The sequence below is a fragment of the Pelodiscus sinensis genome, chromosome 5 (genome assembly GCF_049634645.1).
Source record: "Pelodiscus sinensis isolate JC-2024 chromosome 5, ASM4963464v1, whole genome shotgun sequence".
NCBI lineage: Eukaryota > Metazoa > Chordata > Testudines > Trionychidae > Pelodiscus > Pelodiscus sinensis.
The window spans coordinates 53,829,618-53,854,578 of record NC_134715.1 but is presented as its reverse complement, the minus strand read 5'-3'; the positions used below and the strand labels follow the sequence as shown (position 1 = coordinate 53,854,578).

Genomic DNA, 24,961 nt, shown 5'->3' with positions numbered 1-24,961 from the left:
CAAACCCTGCTCCCAGAAGAGAGACCTCCATGGTTACAACACTGAAAAGTCAGATGTAAGCCTCTGAAAAGTGAAATTGACCAATTTTAAACACTCTGGCCCATGACGTTGATCAAAACAAACCATGAATTTTATAGGACTCTCACCATTGATACCGGGGGCTTGTGCAAACCAGTAATCAGAATACCTTCAAATATCTTCTATGGCCATAGAACCCTCTCTATTAGTGTCCCATCTAAGTTACTGCACTGAATTCTTTCCCCAGTGTCTAGCTGGTGATCTTGACGACAAGATAACTGATGACTGTATTTGAGGTAGGAAATTTTCCCCTGGGTCAGATTGGGAGAGTCTATAGGGGTTCTTCATTTTCATGTGCAGCATAGGGCACAGGTCACTTGCTGGTTTGAATTACAGTAAAAAAGTGAATTTTCTGCAATGTTAAGTCTTTAAATCATTATTTGAGGATTTCAGTAACTAAGAAGTTATAGATCTATGCTGGCCACAGAATCTCACTCCACTCAATGTGCAAGAGGTCAGACTAGATGACCACCATGGTCCCTTTTAGCCTTAAAGTCTGCAAGTTCACAAAAATCAGACAGCTGAAACAAGATCCCTGAAACCTTAAGCCTCTCGTGCTGCCAATCACAGTTTGGTTACAGGAAAATCTGGCCCATTCCCTTCATTTTTCTGTGTGATTAATTCTTTATTTGAATACTTGCATGAAGCTTCCACTCATTTTAATGAGAATAATGTGTACATATCAGAGGGCAAATCCCAACTCAAATGACAAGAGTTTTAAACTATGTGGTAATATCAATTTTCTGGCAAGATCACATCACTGTTTTACCCAAAGAGATTTGTGAACTCATTTCAGAATTATCCTTCTATACCAGCAATATTTTCACAGTAAGTTTACAGAAACTACTAAGATACCACATTTTATTAAAAACATGGCAATAATCAAAGAGAGATATATGGAAAAGGTCTTTCTTTACTAGATTCAAAAGGGGGTGTTTATTTTCTGCAAGAATCTTAATAAGCTATAAGGCTGCTCTCTCTCTAGATTTTGGATTGCCAAAGAGAAACACCATTGATATGAGAGATCTTTCTTAACCCCTTCCAATAGGCTCATTAATTAGATATCAAACAGCTAAACAGGAAACACTCAATGAGCTGTAAAAACAGATGTTAGAGAACCATAGGAAAGATTTTTGTTGCCATTACAGAACTACATTTTTTACAGATTTTTTTTCTTTACAGTTGTTTTTAAAAGACCAGATTTCTGCATGAAACTGCTGAGGAAAAGACAGAGCATAGGGGAACAAAAGGAAATACAGTTTGAACTTCTCTGGTACCCACAGGACCTGACTGGTTATGAACCAGGTATCAGGGAAGGTTAATGCCCTCTGATGCTGCCAGCTCCAGGGCACCTCTTCAGCAGCACCAGACGGGCCAGCATTGATGGAGATGGGAGAAAGGATGTAGGGATGTTAAAATGCATTTAATTAAGTAACCATATTTCAACAGAAAATTTCAGTGGATGATGGACCCAGATTATAAAAGATACAACCTGTATTAGAATTTTGAGAGGGAATGTTCTGAGTGTTGCTGTAAGGTCTCTACTGTAGATATGACCTTTGATGCCTAAGGAATATTTTTATCCTGAAAAATCTAGGCACTGAGTCCGTTTAGGGTTAAGCAGCAGCTGAGCAGTTTTGTGGATCACAGTAGAGTCTAATATTGGACCTGAGGTGCTTAAATCAGTGGTTTAAACACATAAGGCCATTTGTAAATCTGAGCCTCAGTTTTCTCTCCTTATGTCAGTGTTCTGAGAACTGCAACTGTTTGTTTTAAATTTTGAGTACAGTAATTCCTCATTTAACACTATCGATGCGTTTCTGAAAATGTTCGTGCTAAGTGAAAACGTGCTATGTGGGGTCAATTTTCCCATTAAAAATAATGGAAAACGTGGGGGTTGCGTTTCAGGTGGTGGTGGCAAAGTCATTTTTTTGTTGGTGGTCGGTCGTCAACATCAGCATTAGATATCTAGCAACACAAGTTGCTGTGGTTTGTTAAAACACAAAGATAAACACATGAGTGAGTGGAGGACGCTGCGACCACATGTATTCATCTGTTCATGTGTATTACCACGGTTTTCCATCAACTTATACCAGCACACAAAGTAGTCCACCACTTGATTATTTTCATGTTATTTCAGGGACATGTTATTCGAAAAAGTTCCCTAAAAAAAAATTGTGCTATTGTGAAAACGTCTTAAGCGGGCACGTGTTAAATGAGTAATTACTGTATGTTCTTAATCCTCCCTCATGAATGTGAGCCTCATTGATTCGGAGAAAAGAGAAAACAGTGAGAAATGTTAGAAGCATTTGAAAATGTGCACATGCAGTCTACTAATAAACCTTATCAATTTAAGTATGGCTCTTCAGCTACATATCTGATTTTTTTTCTAAGATTGAGTTGATTTTCACACACACACATACACACACACACACACATTCAAACAACTACAAGTAACTTTTTAAAAAAATATTTCAGTAAATGGACAGCTTCTGCTCTCTATCAGGGCCATTTCAGTATTGCATCCTACATTCAGCAATTAATGTAGCTGAAGTTGCATATCTTAATTAAACCTTATCCTGTAGCGTAAACATACCATGAGGTGGAGGTTCACTTGTGCAGCCTACTCACTAGTCCAGGTTACCCATCATTGTTTTAAACCAAGGAAGAGAAACATGAAAAGTTCCATTATTGCAATATTATGGTCAAAGTTCTAACTGCATTTAAAAAGGAAACTGAACTACAAGGGTTCTAGAAATTATGGGAAAGATTGTGATCTCAGTTACCTTAATATAAATCAGGAGAAACTCCACTGAGGTTGTGTAAATGAAAACTGAATCTGGCCCTTCAATTTCTTGAATTCACTGAACTTTGTGTAGTTTAAAATTTCCATCACTTGATTGTTTTTACTGTGATTTAGGGTGATGAAACAGAAATGCTATTAAATATTACTAGTATGTGTAAAAGTAGAGAAAAAATTATGGTATCTAGGCAAACTAGCTGAAAGTATGTTGTAATAGTGGATGCTGGTTCATATTTAGTTTATCACTATATTTTTACACAGCTTCCAACATAAAGGAAGTATACCAAACCACTTACTGAAAGCATTTTATACTGAGGTCTCTAAGACACTTTAGCAATCCATAGATATTGCTACATCTATTTTGAACTGAGGTAACTGAATGGGATAATCATATCTTGTGAACAGAGGGTTGGATTTTGTGTTATTTCTTGGATAAAAATCATTGAAGTCTGTGGGAATATAAAATAGTACATCTATATTCAGTATAGTGAAGTTTAAATGGAATATCTGTAAATCTTCCTTTGGCAGCCTTTTGTTTTGATTATAAGGCATTTGGCTTGCTTGTAAAATGTGTATCCAGTTAGGTGTGATGTATCATGTTCATGCGATGAAAGGCACTGAGATATTTTACAAATACTTTCCTCATGATCATATATAATCACAAGTCACAGATGTTTTTATTGTGTGGTGCTATTTAAAATGTTTATTTTTGTTCTTAATTTCATGAAGTCAATGTTATGTTGATATAGCTAAATAGAAATATGGCTATTTATTAATTTTAGGAATGTTTAATAAACACATCCATTTAAAATCAGCAAAAATAATATATCCTCATTTTACATCAATCTAGAAAATAATTGGTCTCAATAACTCTCTTAATTATTGTCCCAGGATAGGACCTGTCATTTTTCTTCTGTGCAATATCAGTTTTTACAGCAGCACAGACAAATGTCCCAAGATGTTGTAGGGTGTTCTGTAAACTGTTCCTTAAAAGTTAGAATCTTGACCCAAAAGCCTTGTGTTAGGGTGTGACAGTGATTTCCATTAAGTATACGGTATTGGGAGAATTTTTAGTTTCGCAACTCATGGGAAAACGACTTAGGAATTTGGTCTTAAATGCAGGTAATGTTTCTTCTTCATGTGTAATACTCCAAACTGTGAGGAACACAGTAAAAAACAAATTACATTATGTGTTGATTGTATCATCTAAAATGTCAACAGAAGTTCTAACTTTTTAAACAAGCTTCAGAGGGGTAGCCAAGTTAGTCTGCACAGGATAAACTTAAAAAACAACTAATAGTTTGGTAGCACATTAAAGACTAACAAAACATGTAGATGGTATCATGAGCTTTCGTGGGCACAGCCCACTTCTTCAGATGTTATCCAGCCAACTTCAGATGTTATCTGAAGAAGTGGGCTGTGCCCATGAAAGCTCATACTACCATCTACATGTTTCGTTAATCTTTAAAGTGCTACCATCCTTTTTGTTGTTTAAGTTTATTTTTAAATAAGGATAGGCTTTTATTTGGGGATCTATCACCTGAAGGATTTCTGCACAGAAAAGTAGTCACTTCATTGCTGCAGACACTATCCTAAGTCCTTGGATGTTGCATATGCTCCATTGAAATTAGAATGGCTCCATTGAAATTAGAATGACAACATATGAGGCAATTTCACACTTCTGCCAAAATAGTTTTGCAGCCTGGCTGAACTTCTGCAGAATAATTTGGCTGGATAAAGAAACCAGATTGTAACCTGCTTCAATAGCACTTATATTATTTCTGCCTAAAAAGCCTCTTATTGCTTAACTACATTTCTTTTTCATCAGAGTATTATGGATGTAAATGTTATTTTTTTTAAGTAATCATGAAACCTATTAACCATTTAAGAGGTAAAATTGTAACTGTTACGAAGTTCACACATACACAGGGAATTAGGAGTATGTGAAAGTGTACCCAGAGTTCCTGCTGTCGGGGCCTCGTGCACCTAGAATCCAGCAGCCAAATTTAATCGTAACTGAAATATGTTACCAATAAGCATCTGCTAGTGAGTGGAATTTTTATTTTATCAACAATATTTTGAGAAAACAAGAAAAAAATCCTAACCAGTCTCATGTCATACAGTCTGTAAACCTCTGCTATGTAAACCACTACCAGAGTCTCCCGCTTTGTATTTTCAATGAGGCAATTGTTATATGTATATGCCATTTGAGGTTATGTATTCGCTTTAAAGTAATGTATTCCTGTAAAGTTCACTGCAGATAAGAGCTGACAGCATATTTACATACTTGGAAACACAGCTATTACATATAGGTGGAATCATGCTAATCCTCTAGGGAATTATATGCTTACGAATTACTTTGAAATTTAGGGTCTGATACAAATGGTTCCCACAGATTTGCACTCCTATTGATTTGTTACATTGTGTTCAATGATGTTTAGAAACAATTTCATAATGTGAGTTTAAATACATAATTTAATCCTGGTAGAAAATATTTCTACACATCTGTATTTAGCACAAGCCAATAATCACAGCATCAGAGGATTTCTTCGTTGTTCAGTAAATAAAAACTCTGAGTTCAAATGAGCAGGTGTAATGGTTAAGGGTATACGATATGGATGGTAGTGTTCTTTTTCATTTTACAGATGTGGGAAATGGGTAAAAAGTACAGTAATTCCTCATTTAACACTATAGATGCATTTCTGAAAACGTTTGTGCTAAGCGAAAACGTGCTATGCGGGGTCAATTTTCCCATTAAAAATAATGGAAAACGTGGGGGTTGCATTTCAGGTGGTGGTGGCAAAGTCAATTTTTTGTTGGTGGTCGGTCGTCAACATCAGCATTAGATATCTAGCAACACAAGTCGCCACGGTTTGTTAAAACACAAAGAAACACATGAGCGAGAGGAGGAATGCTGTGACTACATGTATTCATCTGCTCATGCGTATTACCACTGTTTTCACCAACTTACACCGCCACACGAAGTACTCCACCACGTGTTATTTCGGGGACAGTCATGTTATTCAAAAAAATGTTCCCTAAAAAAAAATCGTGCTGTTGCAAAAATGTGTTAAGCGGGCACGTGTTAAATGAGTAATTACTGTACTAGAATTTGTGCTGTCTTTTTGGAAACGCCACCTGTTTTCCCAATGAAGTGACTCCTATTTGCAGGACAGCATTCATTGCTGGAGTGGGAAGTTGCAATTTGTATTTACGTGTGCTAGCTGAAGTCAGTATCGCAAATTGGGGGCAGATCTAAGATTAGTGTTTTGGCTCCCAGTTTGAAGCATAACCTATAAGATGCAGTGTGGGGCTGGCGAGTAGGTTTCACCGCCGTTTGTCAAGCCCTGGTAATATAATTTTTTTAAATAGTCAAGTTTTGTGGTTTCAGGTGTGTGTGTGAAGTTCCCCAGGGTTGTAACTATGGGGCTCCAGACCTGAAAGGAGTTCATTTCAAGTTTTGTCATCCTTACCTCTGCACTGTTGCTGACAAGAGTGCTGCCTTCAGAGCTGGGCTCTCTGTCAGCAGCCTCAAAGCTTCCTGCAGCCAAGGGAGGTTCCTGGTAGTACGTCTGACCTGACCCTGGGAGCAGCCTTTGCAGGGCTTGACATACAGCAGGAGCCCTCTCCACTACAATAGGCAGGTTTAACCAGGTGATCAGATTCACAGTCCGTCGCACCCATGAATTTGGTAGAGCCCTAAATAGGGATGTAAATGACTATTCAACTACCCAATAAGCCTAAGTCACTCCTCCTCTCCCCTGCTGCCAGCTAGTGGGGGGAACAGGAGCTGGAGCTGGGGGAAGCTGGCTTAAAAACCTTTTCCCCCAGCATGGTATCGAAGATGAAAAGTCCCAATCTTTTTTAATCTCTCTTCATGTGACCCATTACAATCCCTAATAATTTTTGTTGCTCTTTTCTGAACCTTTTCCAATGCCAGTACATTTTTTTTTTAGATGAGGTGACCACATCTGTATGCAGTATTCAAGATGTGAGTATACCATGGATTTATAAAAAGACAATAAGCTATTCTCTGTTTTACTCTTTCTTTCATCTCTATCCCTATCACCCATAGCTAAGTTTTGTGTTTCTATTGGTGATGCACATTTCTATATGCTTCCATGTACATAAAAAAATATTCTGCACATGGATGGAAAATATTAGAGGGAACACTAGCCATCACTCCCTACAGATCCCATTGGCAGGGAACGGTGAACAGCAGCCAATAGGAGCTGCAAGTGGCCATACCTACAGATATGCAGGCAAACAAAGCATCTCTCAGCCCACCAGGAAGTAACCATCACAAACTGTATCTTTTGGTTTGAGCGCCACATATTGCCTGCCCCTGGTTTAGAACAGCCACAGCATCTCTGAGCCAGGAAAGCACAAGTTTACATCAGTTTCAGGACATGATGTTTAAAGCATGTTTCACCAGACATGCTGAGGATGTTAAATTTCTTAATTGCAGTTGTTAGGTTACATTTATTGTTGTGACACGTGCTGCTAAATTTGTTTGTGGCTATAGATGAGTCATAGACATCTATGTACATTTAAAAAAAAAAAACACGAAAAAACTGCCTGGCTAATTTTTTAAAAATGTCAAAAATAGAATTTCTTATTTTGTGTGCCCAAGCCCACAACAAAGCATGTAGTGTCTCAATTTAGCTGATTCAGAGTACCATGACACAGGGTTTGATCAGCTGGTTCTTATATGCCAGACAGATATTTTAACTGGCAAATAGCAAATTTGCCTTAAAGTGCTCATCTGCATTGGATCTGTACATTTCCAAGAGCTGTAAAGAGCGACTAAGTGGAAACAAGCTTAATACAGCACCTACTGGGCTAGTCACAGAACTCTTTTTCAGTTCATTTGATGGAGCTGCTACTGCAACCAATAAATTAGAACTCTTTTGGTTCCAAGTACAGCTACTTGGGCAAGATGTACAAACAGCTTGTCCTGCCAACAGAGATGTGAAGGACTGAAGTAGGTGGTTGCATTGGCTCTGGTGCTTGGCACCAGTTACCATACACAAAAGCCTTGCACTGTACTTACAACGTGACAACATTAGTAGAGGTGCATGAGACAGTACAAGGCTATTGCCATTCTTTTAGAAGCATTAATTCCTCTGATTTTTGATTCAAGTCTGCTTGGTCAGAAGGGAAGAGAAAGTAAAGAGTAAGTGTTTCTCCACCAAACTGATGAGTCCTGACTGCAAAGGAGGGTTTCTATGGATAGCCACTAGTAGTATGGGTTTTCCCTACCCTGCATGCTTCCTGCCCCAGGGTTTGCTTTCTTCTATCTGCACAGTAAACAGATCTAGAGCTGAAGCCAATGTTGGTGAAATTTGGTGTGCTAATTGGAGCATATGCTAATCCAATCATGATTCTGTAGGACTTTTCTGTGAGCTGTGTTGATCATGGACAAATGAGCAAATTATTGGGAATCTTTTTTCCCCATTTATTTTACTGAGAGAACCACGAAAGTGATGTTTCAATAGTAGCATTGTTGTGCTGCTGTGCATCTGATGAATAAAGCAAGAGGGCACACTCAATAAGCATATTACATGAAAACAACAAAAAAAGATAGGATTTTCATAAACTTTCATCCATCATGATAGGCATCAGTTTTAACAATAACTAAAAATCACCTACAGCATGAAATCACTGTAATAAACATCTGGGTGCTTTGGCATTAAACGATCACTTCTACTAGGCACTCATTTTGATGGTCTCCAAGGTGATCTAGACTAGTAATGAGCAAACTACCTTTGTCTAATTTCATATTCACTTAAACAGCCACCTTCTGGCCTCATTGATTGAAGCACCAAGAGTCAAGACCTGGCCCTAATGGAAAGACTGACAAATTATACTGAAAATTTTGCATAGGTAAGACCATGAAAGAGAGGCTACAGGGAGAATAAACTCCAATTAAAAAAAAAAGAGTATAGAGAACAAGCAACAAATGAAAACATAGTTTCAGTGTATTTATATATCATATACAGAACACCCATTTGCACCAACCTGACTATTGCACACCCAAATATATACAGTCCTGCAAATCCACGGACATCCCCTTTATATCAGCGGTTATCCACATCTGCAGATATCCACAGCTCAATTTTGTGTATATAGATGTAGATGTGGATACAAAATTTGTTTCTGCACGGGGCTCTAAAGATATGCAGCACAGGCACCTTTTTAGTGGATTATTTAAAATTGAACAATCCCTTTTTAAAGAGAGGTTGGAGAATGATTATGGGCATTGTGCTACAGAGAAAACGTACAAAAACAAGAGTTAGAACGAAAGAACTCCGCAACATTCCACTATCCCTGCTTAAAGCAAGTGCCATTGCCTGAAAATTCAGAGGAGTCTTCTTCAATAAGGCGGATGGACCATATTTTTTAAAAGATATTTAGGCCCCTAGAATGAAGATAGGTGCCAACTGCAATTTTCAAAAGTGTCTTAGCAGCTAACGCCCATAAATTTAAATGGGAATTAGGCATTTTTCTATGTTCCGTTAGATGCCAAGCTTCCTCTTTAAAAAAAAAAAAACTTCAGAAGTTTGGCCCATCAGGGCCTAAGTGTCACTGAATCTCAATAGGTAGAGCCCTGCAAGGATAAAAAAATTAGTATCCATATCCACATCTGCAAAAATGATTCACAGATATCTGCGTCCACATCCATGGACACCCATACAAATAAAACGGATATCTGTGGATTAGTAGGGCTCTATCAATAAGGCCTTAGCCCTAAATCACTTCTGAAAAAGGAACTTACACCTCCAGTCTGGTCCATTAAATGGCAAAGCATCAATATGAAGGCTCCTACAGGATGACTGTTTTCAGAGTATTTTACAATGAAAGGGCTTTCTCTTGTTCTGAAGAAGCCTGAATCACCATGGGTGAAACAGCAATAATACCATACCACTTCCGTTCCTAAACACATAAAAAGATATTTGAAATACATCCAGAACATTTACTGCTGATCCTACAGTTGAAACAAAATATCAACCAATTAATTAATCACACAGGATCAAATAACAAACACCAACATAGGGCACTCAGAGCAAGCCTCAAGGAAGCAAGCAGCAGTGATAGCAGTGAAAGGAGGCTGGGAACAGGAAGGAAGACTGGTGCAGGTAATGGAGTGGGCAGAGAAAAAAAAAAGAATTTTAAACCTAGCTCTTCCATCAACTAGGCCTGTGGGTTTGGGCAAATTTTCAGCTTCTCTGCACTCTGTCTTCTTTTTGCTTCTAAACATATTTAATACTTACACATTTCCCAATGAAGATTCACTAGTTGTTTTGTTTTGAAAAAATCTCTGCAGATGAAAAGGAGCAAAATCCCACTCAGTCACACCAGTTTCAATCTAGATCAACTCTGGATTGAAGCCAAATGGGATTACAGAATGTAGCCCCAAATGGCTTTCTTTTAAGGTGCCTTGTGGATTTAGGCAGGGAAAACATAACAGAGGAACATGAATGCCTTCTGTAGATGGGGTGGGAGGACTGGAAAGGCACAACATGCTGGGGGAGTGTGTGTTTTACAGGAATGCACGGTAAGAGGCCAGGCCCCTCAGGAACCAGCCCTCCTGTACCACCTGGACTACTCAGCAACTGCAGGTGTCTCTCTTACCTTCCACTAGCTCCTCCAGGCTGGTGAGTTTCCTGCTGCCATCGATGGTGTAGATGGTGCGGACCCCTTGGGGCAGGTTGACATTGTCCGACAAGGACCGGGTGAGTTCGATCAGGAGAGCATCGAAGGAACGAAAGCGGTCGCTGGAAATGGCAAACACCAAGCCCTTGAAGTACCTGTCCCCATTGCGGTAGAACCGGGCTTTCTTTGCTTTCTTCTCCGAGCTGAGGGCCTGCAGCGTCCGCGTGCGGTAGAAGCTGCAGTGGGCGCTGTGCGCGGGGCTGGGGATCAGCCCGTTTCCCTTGGGCCCGGAGCTGCTGCTGCAACTCGAGCTGGTGCCCGCTCTGCGGGACCCCGAGCGCTGCTGCCTTTTGTCCCGCTCCTCGAAGTGCTCCAGCTCAATGCTCCTGTTGCTGGCCATTTATTGCTTTATTTATTGCACACACACACCCTTTCCAACAGCTAGTCCCCCAGCCTTGCCTTCCCCCAGGCTGCAAGGGGCCGCGTCCCCAGAAACCCGCAGCTAAGCCCGGCTCAGGGCACGCAAATACAGCGCCCACCTAACGGAGCATCACGCCCAGCCAACCTGCCTGCACGACTCTGCCGAGGGGGTTGCACGCAACCCGCTCAGCATTCACACCCGGCGCGCCACCAGCAGCGCGTTGCCCTTGGGACTTACAGTCCTGCCTACGGCGCGGTGGTCTTCGCCCCCCGCTTAACGCACACACGCGCCCCCGCCCAAAAGCATCCCTGCCGGCTGCCCGAGGCGAGCCTAGCTCCGCGTCCCGCGGCTAGACACAGCAGCTAGGACACAGGGCACAAACTTCGGCGGGCTGAGGAGTTGCTGACGGGGGCAGCTGGCTCCCAGCCGAGGCCACGCAGCCTCACACAATAAAGAGGATGCCGCTAGCCATGATGTCCCCAATCATGCCATTCTCGGCGGAGGGAGAGGTGGGGGTGGGGACGGCACGTCTAGCCCGCCCGCTCCCCGCGCCTTCCAATCCCGAACGCCCGGCTCCAATTGCCCAGCACAGCGCGTCGGGAGCCCGCCTGGGCTCGGCTCGCATGGGCGGGCTGCAGGGGATGGCGCACGCGGCGGCCGCCGCTACCGCATTCGCCGCCTGTCCACAAGGCGCCCAGAGAGAGGCACAAATCCAGGCCCGCCCCCTCCCCAGCGCTGCAACAATCAGCCCCGGAGCCAGCGGTCCCACCCGGCGCAGCTCCCGCGGGTAGGCTCGGCAGCAGCTGCCCGAAACCGAAACGCCCGCTCGCCACCCCCCTGCTGCTTTCCTATGCCGGCGGCAGCTTCCAGAGCGGGCGCAGAGGCTCCAACAGGAGGCGCGAGCTGCGGCTACAGCCCGGCCAGTTCGTGATAATGGCAATGCAGCGTGTGAGGCAGGCGAGGGCTTCTCCCGGGTCCTAGACAGACGCCAACTCGCGCACTAATGAGCCCAGCTGGGTTTGAGCAGGAGCTGCTGCTCATCCGCCCCATTGTAGTCAGCGCTGGAGTTGCAGGTTATACCGAGAGCCCTTTCAAATGCCTGGCCAAGAAAAACACGTCATGGGCCACGAAATCTGTTATTTTCCGTGCTTTTGTCTTACGCTGTAGACGTAGAGATTTCACAGAAGATACCCAGGTTTCTTAAATTGGAGGGGGGCTCACTCAAGAGGGAGTGGAAGTGGAGGGAAGCTGTGGTTTTGCCACCCTTACTTCGGTGCTGCCTTCAGAGCTGGGTGGCTGGAGAGCAGTGGCTGTCAGTCAGCCACCCACCTCTGAAGGCAGTACCCTGCCAACAGAAATATGGGTTGCAATGTCATACTATGTCATCCATCCTTTTGCAGCAGCACTCTGCAAAAGTAAGGTTCATGATACTGCAACTTGCCTAACAATAACCTTCACCCCCCCACACACACCCACACAACTCCTTTTTGGGTCAGACCCCTACAATTACAGAACTATGAAACTTCAGATTTAAATAACTGAAATTATGAAAATTACAATTCTTAAAATCCTATGAAGACCTTGAAATTGACCAAAATGGACCATGAATTTGGTAGGCTCCTATGGGCACCCCAGACCAGTTGGCCAGCCAAGGTGTAAAGCACCATCACAAGGGAATGAAAGATGTTTATGTAAGCGGGGGAATGGTCCCTCTATTGTGGGGAACTTTCCTGGCTTCTATACACCCTGGTGAAATGAACCAGCGAAAGGATCTGAGTCCCCGCTCCCACTTCCTTTACCCCACAGCTCCCTGATCCTGAGGGCTCCCCCTCCACTCTCCTGAGTAGCAGAGCCCTTGAAACCCCAACAAGGCTGGGCCCAGGTTTCCTGGGGCTTAATCCCTGACCTTTTAGTCACTAGGGGCAGGAGTTAGGGTGTCCCCACTCCGAGGTGCTCTCTTTACACTGCAGGCCTTCTTGGCCCAGTGATCACTTCATAAGGTTCAAAGCAAATACAATTTATTAAACATCAACTGATTAAAGAGAATAGAATAAGAAACAATGAGAATGGTTAAATGAGAACACACAGCCCTGCTCTGTAGCACAGGGACATCAACACAGCAGTCTGCAGAGTGTAAGGACAGTCCACAGTCTCTTCCTTAGAAGCCCTGGATGTGCTGCAAGGGACTGCAGGCTGGACACACTTGCACTGGCAGTGACCACACAGCCTCAGTCTCTAAGTGGCCAGACCCCTCTCCCAGTCCAGAGCCTTTCCCCACACTTTGCAGGTCCCAGTAGCTCACCACATCCAGCTGCAGGCTGTGCTGCTTGGCCAGTTCCAGCTCCTTGTGTTGCTTCTCTGTTCCTTTTGGCTTTCTGAGCACTGCCAGTCTGCTGCTCAACACAGGGTCTGCACTGCTTGGCCTGTCTGTGTCTGGTTCTGTCGCTGCAGGACTTCTTCTTGTACTCCTCTTTCAGCTCTCTGTCTTTGCAGGACCTCTTCTGCACACAGCTTGTTTGTTCAGAGACAATTCCAGCTCACAGAGAGGACGGGGCCTGGCCTCTCACTGTCCTCACTGGCCTGTCCAACCTGTCAATCAGGCTGAGCTGGAGTGTTGGCTGCTTTCCATTGTCTCTGAGGTCAGTCAGTCTCATGAACTCTTCCCCTTCAGATACTGTGAGCTGGCAAACCAAAAACTCCCACAGAGTTTTAGTAAGGGGTAACAGTCCCCTTACATTTATGTAGATAGTAAAGAGGTTAGGACAGCTCCCAGGTAAGAGCCAGTTACCTTCAGTGAAGACAAACGCTGCCAATCAAATTTGGAAAAAGCAAGGAAAATCAAGGACAGAACTGAGAATCTCTTCACGCTCCAACTTTTGTATTGCTGATACACCGTTAAAAGCATTTTCGGAACAGAGCGCCTAGATTGGCACGGACGCTTTTCCTCAAAAGCACTTTTTGCGGAAAAGCATTCATGGCCAATCTAGACGCACTTTTGCACAAAAAAGCCCTGATCGCCATTTTCGCAATGGGGGCTTTTTTGCGGAAAACAAATCTCAGCTGTCTACACTGGCCCAAAAGGAACTTTTGCTCGAACGGGAGCAGCATAGTATTTCCACAAAAAGCACTGATTTCTTACAGTAGGAAGTCAGTGCTTTTGCGGAAATTCAAGCGGCCAGTGTAGACAGCTGGCAAGTTTTTCCAGAAAAGCGGCTGATTTTCCGGAAAAACTGGCCAGTCTAGACACAGCCTTACTGTCGGGGAGGAAAATAAATTACATAATTGGAAAAAACATTACCTGTTCGTAGTAAAACATCCTCCCAAATCACAAAGACAGCAAGCCAGACTTTGCTCTCATATATCGGTAAATTAATCATATGTCAGGAGTGTAAATGAAATCAGAATCAAGCTCGCTATTATTATATTATTTCTCAGAACATATTTGTCTTAAATATGTATATCTGAATTCTCCATTCAGTTACACTCAAGTAACATGATTGGCCTCAATAGGGTTATTCTGGGATTTTTTTACTAGAGTAATTGAGCTTAAAATTTGATCTTTGTGTTTTAGGTCACCAGCCCAGTTAGCATAAGGTTGCTTGGTTTCTCTATTGTTTTGAAATAAATATTGTCAGTGAGGAGGGGATACAATGTTAATATTTTTAAAATTGTTCCTTACCCAGGTTACTAATTGGAGTCTCAAATTCTGGGTTTATGTTATAAACCAGTATCTAGAGCCCCAGTTCCTAGGGTCATGTGATGACATATCAAGCAAAGATTTCATTTGAAAAAAAGTTTCTAGACCTGAGGGTTGTCAAAAAATAACCTTGAAAAAGTAACATTCCTTAAAAGTGTGCAGTCAAGTCTGAAACAATAGATTTAAGATTTGTGAATTTCTCCAAGTATCTCAATGGAAAAATAGTATCCCAAATCCCACTTCTAGTGAAAACTCCACCAAAGATCTCCTGGTGTGACAGAGGAGAACAGTGCAGAGGGCAGGGATGTAAAAAGGTGCTTAAAAAATTAACCATATAACTGCTAAAAATCCTAATGGTTACATGCGATGTGGGCTCTGAAATATAAAGCTTAAATAAAGCTGCTGGCTCTGCACCCAAAGAGGCTTGCTGCAGGCTCTGCACCTGGTTTCCTGGACATGAAGCCAACAGCCCCTACGGACCATCCTCCTGGGGAACCAGCATGTAACCTGAAGTAGGGAGTGGGGAGAGCCCCTGTCTGCCACAGAAAGGGGCTGCTTTTTCCCCTGCCTGCTGTGGAGAGAGGAAAGGGGCAGGGGAGCCTGTCACAGACAGGGGCTGCTCTGGCCTGTGGTGGACCTTGTGGGGCTGGAGCAGCCCCCTGCCTGGACTAAACAAGGATCTGCTCCAGCTCCTACTGATTAACTGGAATCAGTAAGCCTCACCTACTAACGGTGAGGCTTATTGGTTAACCATTTACATCCGTAGCAGAGGGTTCAGCCTATCTCTACCCAAATGAGTGACTGGCAACCTAGGCTAGCGAGTGGGCCACATGAGTGCCCCTGCTTCATCTCAGTGGGCTATAAGATTGCTGTAACCAAGACTGTCTCCTAGTATAAGATAGTTTTGCTAATAGCATTTGCATACCTAGAATCTGCAGTGCGCTGATTGAATCACGTCTGTCCTTTGATTGGATGGAGAGGTACCGCACAGCTCTTATAGTCAATTTTGTGTGCAATCAGCATGCACCTCACTTCACATGTCCTTGCTTTACCTATGTGTCCCTTTAGTAATACCAGTAAGGGGAGGAAAAATGATGTGGATGGAAACTAATGGAATCTGGCAACCCTGCACGTGGTAAACAAAATGGTAAACAAAATTGTGGAAGCAGGTTCTTTGCTGGCCAGGCCTCTCGCGCATATTGCCATCCAAGCAAAAGGTCAACTTCCCCTTGATGAAAAACCTTACATTATGTAACTTAAAAATCAGCGACGAACAGGAACCAAAACCAGACCTGAAAAGTTCATATAAAGTTCGTGCTGGTTGTGCTGACTGTGCCATGCCCGATAAGGCAGAAAACGAAAAACAGGAAACCATCTCACCCCCTTACTCCTGTCCCTTAACAGACAGGGTCTGCTAGCCTATCACAAAAAGCGCGCAAAAGCTTTCTCTATAAAACAGCTTCCCCTCCTGTATCAAATTGAGGAATCCCGAATAAACATTGGAAGGCAGAATATGAGCCAGGTCCGAGGACTGATCACTCGAGGGCCACCTCCTGCTCACCGAACCAAATGAGTTCCTGTAGAGCATAACATATACCAAACATAACGAATACCAAATATGTTGTTGTTATTGTTGTAGTTTGTGTGTCTGTTAAATGTAAGTATTGTTATCTGAAATTGTTTAGAGGTATTGTTAAGTAGTAGCGTTAAGAGTTTTAGATAAATGATTAGTCTTATAAGTAAGACTGATGTAAATGTAACTGTTAATAATCCCTGGTCTCTTGTTAACAACTATTGGGATTTAGAGAAACCTCAACGAATTTTCTTTACTGTATTGCATTTTGTTTATTGGACATTCTAATAATTATTTGGTGCCTATGTATGTAAGAAATTGATAAAATAATAATTTATATGTAGAAGCCCTTTAATAAAAGTTTAAAAGATATTTAATAATAGTTTGCCTGTTTCTGCGCCTCCCTGGGGCTAGCCACATTTCCGAACCTTTTACTTTAAATCACAAAAATGTCTTGTGGTCATCCATAGAACCCCAATGGTCTGCATGCCACCCAGGGACAATAGGTTGCCCACCCCTCACCCAAATAGGTATGCCCCAACTTCTGAGGCAAGTATTAGAGATCCCTTCTGCTGCTTGTCGGTAGGGAGAGGGAATCCCTGTGCCATTCCTGGAGAGAAAAAGTGTCCCTTGTCCACTGATACTCCGGACTCTAGCTGTCACTATTCCCAATGTTGAATGGAGTTACAGAAGTACACTCATGATAGGACGTGTCAGGTATGTTAGGGCTTCAGATTGCCTCAATCCAGCCCTGTCCTGCACTGATATCCATATATTTATAGGAATCTGATCACTGATTATTAATAAGAAAATCAGTACTTATTACTTTTTAATGTGAGTGTTGAATTCATTGCCTGTATGTATAGATGAGAATGATGTGCAACAAATGAGAGCAGCCCATTGCTGTGTATACTGAGATAGACAAATGAATATAAATATTTCTTGTTGATTACCTTAGACATTTTGAAGATAAGTGCTTTTTTTAATGTTGCTTGGCCCTTAGCAAATCATGCCCAAGGTGTTGCCTTTGTAACTTTTAGAACATATTTTGACCCATTTATGACAGCATATAGTTTCTTGGGTTTTAATCTGTTTCTTTCATTTTTATATTCTCTTGCACATTTTGGCTGGGTTTGTTAAAGTAGCATTTTCATGTACATGAAGCAGTATACTCAAAACTATTCCATTATTATTACAGGTTGTACCTCCCTGAACTGGTACTTCCTGCTCCAGCAACATCTGTGGTCTGGCACAGACTACGGATGTTTCTGGACCACAGAGCCCAGGAAAAGGAAGGTCTGGCTGCAGGGCATGAGTGCATTAGGGGGCACCAGTAGCCCTGTGTATGTGTCGCGAGAAGAAGGGAATGGGCAGCACAGTGCAGAGTTCTGGCCCCAGCAGCGGCTGTCGAGCTCCACCCCCAGAAGAGGCCAGGAAGCTCTGTTCCTGGTTGTGGAGCTTCAGCCCTGGCCCCAGCCCTCTGCTATAACCCAGGCTGCACAGCTCCAGCCCCAGTCACTGAGTCAGGTGGCTGCTGAGCTGTTCTGCTCCAGCTACAGAGCTCTGCTGTGGTTGTGGAGCTCTGTCCGTGGTGCTCCACCCTAGCAGCAGTGGGGCCGGGGAGAGTTCCAAGGGCTGGGGCAGCAGTAGGGGCAGGCTGGACCCCTAATCCAGTGGCAGCACAGGCCTTCCCTGGTGCAGCAAATCCCCTCGTTTGGGACCAGTCAAGTCCCCAGAGTGCTGGACCAGCGACCCACAGTTTGATCTTTCAAAAATTAGATGTTCTCTAATACAAGAAAGTCTCGTAAAGTATGCATGAACATTCTAATGCCCTGATAAATACGATCTGAGTATATCATGACAATCTTTCTGATGCCCCAATTGAGATCAGGCCTGAGTTTCTGTGTCTTTTATCATTTTGGTGATTATTCATAATACTGGGTATGAATGAATTCTGTACCATTAAAGGTATGATGGAAATGTTTTTGTTTATTTTAACTTACTTATTCAACATCTATAAGATATAGTATGGTCCAAATTAAATAAAATTTAGCAAGGATAAAATATTAAAGGGAATTTCTTCTAGTGCTTTAATTTTTCAAGCAGACATACAAGTGCTTAGTTCTTAAAGACTTCACTCTTCCATTATCATGTGTAATAAAGTATAACTTGCTGGCTAGGTTAACATCTTAGAGAAACACATTTTCTTTTCCCTTAAGAAATATGCCATGAATTTTATTTCTCTGCAAATTATTGGTTTTTTTTTAACTTGACACTTCTGTATGAGTCACCTGAAGTTCCTATGTATGCAGTGTTGTTGTAGTGGTGATGGGCTCATAACATTTGAGAAACAAGGCAGGGGTGGAAATACCTTCATTGGACCAGTTTCTGCTGGTAAGAGAAACAAGCTTTTGAGCTTTCACAGAGATTTTCTTGAGGTCTGGGAAATGTACACAGAATGTCACAGTTAAATACAACATGGAACACATTGTTTACCATAAGTAGTTAAGACACATTTCAAGGGACCATTCAAGGTGCAGTGTGGCCTATTAACAGCCCTCCAGTCATAGGAGGAAAAGGGTCGGGAGAAGGAAGGAGGGAAAGAAAGAAGGCAGCTGGGAGGGGTTGTTAGTGAGTTACAGATTGCTGTAAAAGCCATAACTCCAGTGTCTCTATTCAGACCACAATTTTTATTGTCTAGCAAAGTTATGAATTTAAGCTCCCAGGCTCAGCTCTTGAAAGTGTTGTGCAGGTTTCCTTTGAGCGTGAAGTCTGATAGATCAGCTATAGAGTGATCACGTTTCACAAAGTATTCACGCATAAGTAATATAGTGTTTTTGCCTTTTATCATTTTCATGTGTGTGTTCATTCAAAAGTGCCTGGTTTTATTCACATAGTTGTTACAGGCTGAAACTCTCTAAACTGGGACTCTCTGGTCTGGCAACATTGATGGCCCGACACACATCCAGAGTCCCGGTGGAGGGCCAACAGCAGGGACACCTGCAGGGATGGCAGGGCAGCGGCTACTTGGTGGATCCTGGAGCCACGGCAGCGGTGTGGGGTCGCCAGGGCAAAGGGAGTGGCAAGAGAGGGGGAGCAAGGGCAGGGATGCCAGAAATGACTTCTTCTGGTCCAGCAAAATCCCACATCTGAGACCAGTCAGGTGCCGGACCAGGAAAGTCCAACCTATAAGTGGGGCCTTTAAGGCACAATTGTATGTTGTGTTGAGTATGCATCGGACTCATTCATCTTGAAAGGTTTGTGGTCGGGGCGGGGGGGAGAATGTTGATCATTTTAGCAGTAAAAATAGGTCTTTAAGTTTTGTATCTGTTCTGGCAGGTTTGGTACCACTTTGAGTTGGTGTGTGCTGATCTGTGAGGAGCTTGCTTTTGTTGATGATTTTGGAGAACTTGGGGGAGTAGAAGGTAGTTTGAAGGCCAGAAGTGGTGATTCAGGAAAGACTTCTTTAAGGGTGGAGTCATCAGTGAGTGTACATCAGTGGTCTCCAATCTTTTTAACCACAAGATCACTTTTTCAATTTAAGTGCAATGTAAGATCTACCTCAAACCCAAACAGCCTTGCAGCACTTCCTTCCTGCTCCTTCTTTGAGGCCCTGACTGTGATCCACCCCTTCTCTGAGGCCTCCCCCTGCTCACTCCATCCCTCTTTCTCGCCCATCCTCAAACACTTTCACCAGGCTGGGATAGGCAGTTGGGCTGCAGGCTCTGGTCTTGGGCCAAGGGGTTTGGAGTCTGGGAGGGGCTCCGGGCTTAGCCCAGGGCAGGGGATTGGGGTCCAGGAGGGGTTTCAGGGTGCAAGATCTGGGAAGGGGTTTGGGTGCAGGGGGTACTCATGTCTGGGGCAGGAGATTGGGGGCAGGAGGAGGTTCAGGACGCAGGCTCTGCCTGGGTACCGTTTAACTGAGATGGCTCCTGCGTGGTGGAGCAGTGGGGTTAAGGCGGCTTACTCCTGTCCCAGCCCTGCACCACTCCTGAAAGGAGCTGGAATGTACAGCAGTAGTTCCATGCGCTGCCCCTCTTCTACAAGCACTGAGCCCACAGCTTCTACTGGCTATGGTTCCCTGTTACTGATCAATGGGAGCTGCAGGAGTGGTGTCTGCAGGCAAGGACAGCATGCAGAGACACCCTGCTCTGCCTTTCTCAGGGGATGAAGGGACATGCCAGCCACTCCAAGAGCAGCAATTACTATGGGGATAATTACTCCAGCCAGAACAGGTTAGGTGTTTTAGAACTCACTACTCAAAGAATTAAATGTAAGCGTAAGAGAGGAATGAAAATTATGAAATGCACAGACCCATCAAAAACCAAAAATAACCCCCTTTGCAAGCAGTAAAACTAGCAACAACCCCCACCCTCACCACGTGTTGGGTCGGGAGAGGAGAGTGAAGGACAGTGTGTGTTTGTAAGAATGACAGAGACACACACAGGTTGTGTCTAGACTGGTAAGTTTTTCTGCAAAATCATCTGCTTTTGCGGAAAAACTTGCTAGCTGTCTATACTGTCCGCTTGAATTTCTGCAAAAGCACTGACAATCTCATGTAAGATTGTCAGTGCTTTTTCAGAAATACTATGCTGCTCCCATTCGGGCAAAAGTCTTTTTCTGAAAAAATGTTGCGCAAAAGGGCCAGTGTAGACAGCAGAGAGTTGTTTTCCACAAAAAAGCCCCAATCATGAAAATGGCAATTGGGGCTTTTTTGCGGAAAAGCGCGTCTAGATTGGCCACGGACGCTTTTCCACAAAAAGTGCTTTTGCGGATAAGCGTCCTGCCAATCTAGATGCGCTTTTCCGAAAATGCTTTTAATGGAAAACTTCTCCGTTAAAAGCATTTCCGGAAAATCATGCCAGTGTAGATGTAGCCACAGGGTGTATCTGGACTACATGGCTCCCTCTACGGAGCCATGTAAAGTAGTTTACCTGATATAGTCAAAGAAGCGGGGATTTAAATAATCCTGTAAACCTCGGTTCATGAAACATAAGGGAGCGGTCGACAAAGTCTTCCCTTGTCGATTGATCCACATCTAGACTGCTGTGCTGTGCCAGATTAACTGATTGTCAGCACAGCGCGGCGACCATTTTTATTTTAATGAAGCGGGAATTATTTAAATCCCTGTTTCATTGACCATGTTGGGTAAACTACTTTACATGGCTCCATCGATGGAGCCATGTAGTTTAGACACACACAGTGTGTGAGAGTGACAGAGATTTGCATTGCCAAGCTCCCTCCATCTCCTTATCTCTGGGTGGAGATAGGGTACAGAAGTTGGGGGAGGAGGGACACCCTAACATCAGCACCCCTTCTTCTCCCTTCCACATCCTGCACAGCAAGGAGGCTCCCAGGGTTGCAGCTCTAAGGCAGAGAGCAAAAGCAGCATGATAGTGGATAGAGGGCAACTGAAGTACCAGCGCTTGATAGCTTCCTGGCCAAGCCAGTCAGGATCACCTGTCAGAGGCTCCAAGATCTACTGGTAGATCCTGATCTACTGGTTGGTGACCACTGGTGTAGATTATATTTGTTTGATGATTTTTTCCCAGAATGGTTTCTAGTATGGAGTGATAAATGATACATAGGGGCATGCAATCAGATGGTGGCTTTATTTTTGTATTGAGGCAGATTCTCTCAGGCTATTTGGGTGGCACATTCCATGAGCTACTTCTCTAGTGGAGTGTCTTCTTTGGTAAAGATGGTTTTGAGTGTGTTCAGGTGCATATCCTGGACTTTCTTCTCAGAGCACATTCTGTGGTATATGAGCACCCAGTAGTAGATAGCAGATCTGTTAGTGTGGGGGTAATATCTAAGGAGGTAGCCTGGTGGATTTCTTGTATATCGTTGTCTGATGAGTTCTATTGATGAGGCTTATCACGGTGTCCAAGAAATTGACATTTAATGGATAGGTGGTGAGTAATTCTCTCAAATTTCTGTCATAACTTTAATAAAATCATCTGTCCAAAAGATGAAAATATCATTGATGTATCCGTGGTACATTTGTCTATGGTCCAATCTGTGGCAGAGGCAAATTCTCAGGTCAGTGCCCTGATTCCTCTGATGCTGAAATCCTCTCCTCCACCTTTGGTGTACTGCAAACTTAAGACAGACACAGGAGGATATCAGGTACTCCATTTTGCCCTGAAGAGAGAAAGTCTAGTAGCTTATTAAAAGGAAAGTTCTACAAGCAGTGGGAATGGATAAACATATGGAGCTGAATTGCACTTGCTGGTGGTCAAAATCTGTAGCAGGTGTGGAGAGCAATGAACACTGGTGAGGTCCTTGCACAGTTGATCCTAAATTCTGATAGTCAATAGTATTTGCCCCTATGCAGGACCCACCCTAACTCTCTGAATCCTAGATAGTCTGAAGGTGGCTAGGAATATTTACATAGAGTCATATTCCCATAAACGCCCTTTGACTTTAGCTGCGCAGGAAGTCCTCCTAAAGGGGAATTCCAGTTGTAGAATGTTCTCCACTAAATATACAGCCCCACACTGTGTAATCTTTTCTTTAAGATAAGCTCTACATGCCCTTTACCAACCCTACACTTAGGACCTTCACTCCCGTCTTCTTGCTGCAGGTGGATCCCTTGACTAGTGAAGACGTCTTTACAGCAGCTGGAAGACTGAGGAACAGTACCACAAAAATCAACTGAATCCACTTCACATGTGGAGGTAATCAGTGAATAGAACATTCCATGCTGATTTCCCCTCTCTACCCACCTACCTGATCAGGTTTGGTAGTTGAATTCCAAATAGTGAAAAGTGGTTTAGACCAGTGGTGGGGAACTTATGGCCCCCAGCTTACCTTGATTTGGCTGCTGAGGCTCAGGGCTGCACCCTCCATCAGTGGGGAGCCCCCGCTGGCCCACCAGTCTCACTGCTGCTCTACCTCAGAGCTGGAGCACACAAAATCAACTAACCTGGACCACTCCTCCCAGGCTCTGATGTGCGAGGGGAATGTGGAGTGTCTTTCTGCTTCTCAATTGGAGGGGGGGAGCACATTAGTGAAAGGTTTTTTTTTTTGGCTTCTCACTTGTGTGCAGTCCCTGACTGCTTTCTCTGTGGGTCAGTGGCCCCCAACCCAAAAAAGGTTCCCCGCCCCTATTTTAGATAAACTTTACTTCTTTACAGCAGTGGTTTTCAACTTCTTTTCATTTGTGGACTCCTAAAAATTGAATAGAAATGTAGATCCTTTTAGAATCTTAGACATAGTCTGTGATTGAAAACTGCTGCTCTATGGTAACAACAACCTTTCACAGACTTTTAGATATAATTTATGGCTCTCCAAACCACTGCATCACAGTATGGATAAAAACACAAATTTGATTATTCTTATTCAAGAGAAAAATATACTTCCCACCTGCAGTAAAAGAGATTCCCAGTTTCACAGGTCTTGCACGTGTGAAAGAAGCTGTACATTGTATATCTGTTCTCTCATGTGTGTTTCTGTGTTTTGTTATAATTGTTTTTGGTTTACCCTCTACCGGTGGCTAAAAGCCTGCCATCCTGCAGCCCCTAAGCGCAAGCATATTACTAAATAATGGTCTGATGCTCTATGGGTTGCACACTTCAACTCCCCTTGATGACTGAAATAAATAAGAATTGAGGTCACTCAGCATTAGGGAGAGATTGGGCTCTCAGAATGTGGGTTTTAGTTTCTACTGGAAAGACATAAATTGGAGAGGAGGGGGAAAATGTAGATGATGGTCTTTAAGACTTGTGAGTCAAGTTTTAAGAATGCATTTATGTATTCACAGGATTCTAGACCTACACTGTTCACTATTGCATCTTTGAAAAAACAAATGCAAGAGTCCTGTGCTGCTGCACATTAGTGCTATGAGATTTTCTTAACATTTGACTAAAGTAGGGTGTTTATATTAGTGTCGTACCAAAAATGCAAATGGCCGTGTAATTTTGCTGACTGAGGGGCCTATATGCTCATCCACAACTAAGGGGGTTACAGCTCCACATGAGTGAAATGAAACATTTTATGGGGAAATATGTGCAATTTCAAAGCCCTTGTCTTTAAAACTTTGTTTTAAGTTGTCAGTGAGGATGTTTGGAAGATAAGTAAGTTGCAATAAGTACAATGGTAAGTAAGTACTGATGCAGTAAGTACACAACTGAAGCCTGGGGCATATGCTTTACATAGCTCTATATACCCTAGTACTGTCCCTGTCGATACTATTATCAGTGTGTCTTTCACTATGTGTAGCTACATGTACCCTTCATTCCATGGCACCTGTAGATGTCTTAGAAGGTATTATTGTGATGCATTGCTTTTTTTTTTATAAAGGGTCAAAGCCAGCAAACTTCAAATTTCAACACAACTATGTTATTACTCATGGAACTTCAGGGGCTGAGAGAGTAGGAGTTAAAACCTATTACTCTTTTGCTCTCCTTATATATAGTAAATGAGCTGCAGTGGAAACACAAAATTTGAAATCCTTTTCTCCTGGGATTGAGGAAGTTCAGAACCTTGACCAACATCCATATTTTTGACTAGTGCTCTCTTTTAAAAGTTTTGATTAGGGCCCAGTTTCATATTTGAGTTTTGTATGCAGACCCTTTTGTCCTTTCTGTGAGCAAAGAGCCAGAGTTCTTGCTTTCCTCTGAACTTCAAGACTCCAACTATACTGACCACATTTGTGGTTACTTCATTCCTACTATAGTATTTCAACTCGACATCAGAAGCTATCTGATTCTATACCCCTCATTTGGAAAT

At 43.0% G+C, this 24,961-nt stretch overlaps 1 protein-coding gene across 6 annotated transcripts in view; it reads right to left on the bottom strand.

Moving 5' to 3' along the window:
* The window catches only part of DCLK2 (doublecortin like kinase 2), a 156,381-nt gene extending 144,396 nt beyond the window's left edge, over nt 1-11,985 (bottom strand). For 2 of the 6 annotated variants that reach the window (XR_012904152.1, XR_331241.4), the window contains exon 1: nt 10,517-11,984. Coding sequence is in view for 3 of the 6 variants with exons in the window: in XM_025185463.2 (XP_025041248.2) it covers nt 10,517-10,937 (421 nt within the window). In the remaining 3 variants the exon portion in view is untranslated. Of the gene's footprint in view, nt 1-9,659; nt 9,818-10,516 lie in introns of all 6 variants that reach the window. The other 4 variants (XM_075930018.1, XM_025185463.2, XM_006111577.4 and 1 more) reach the window with 4 other exon arrangements.
* Between the last annotated feature and the right edge of the window lie 12,976 nt (nt 11,986-24,961).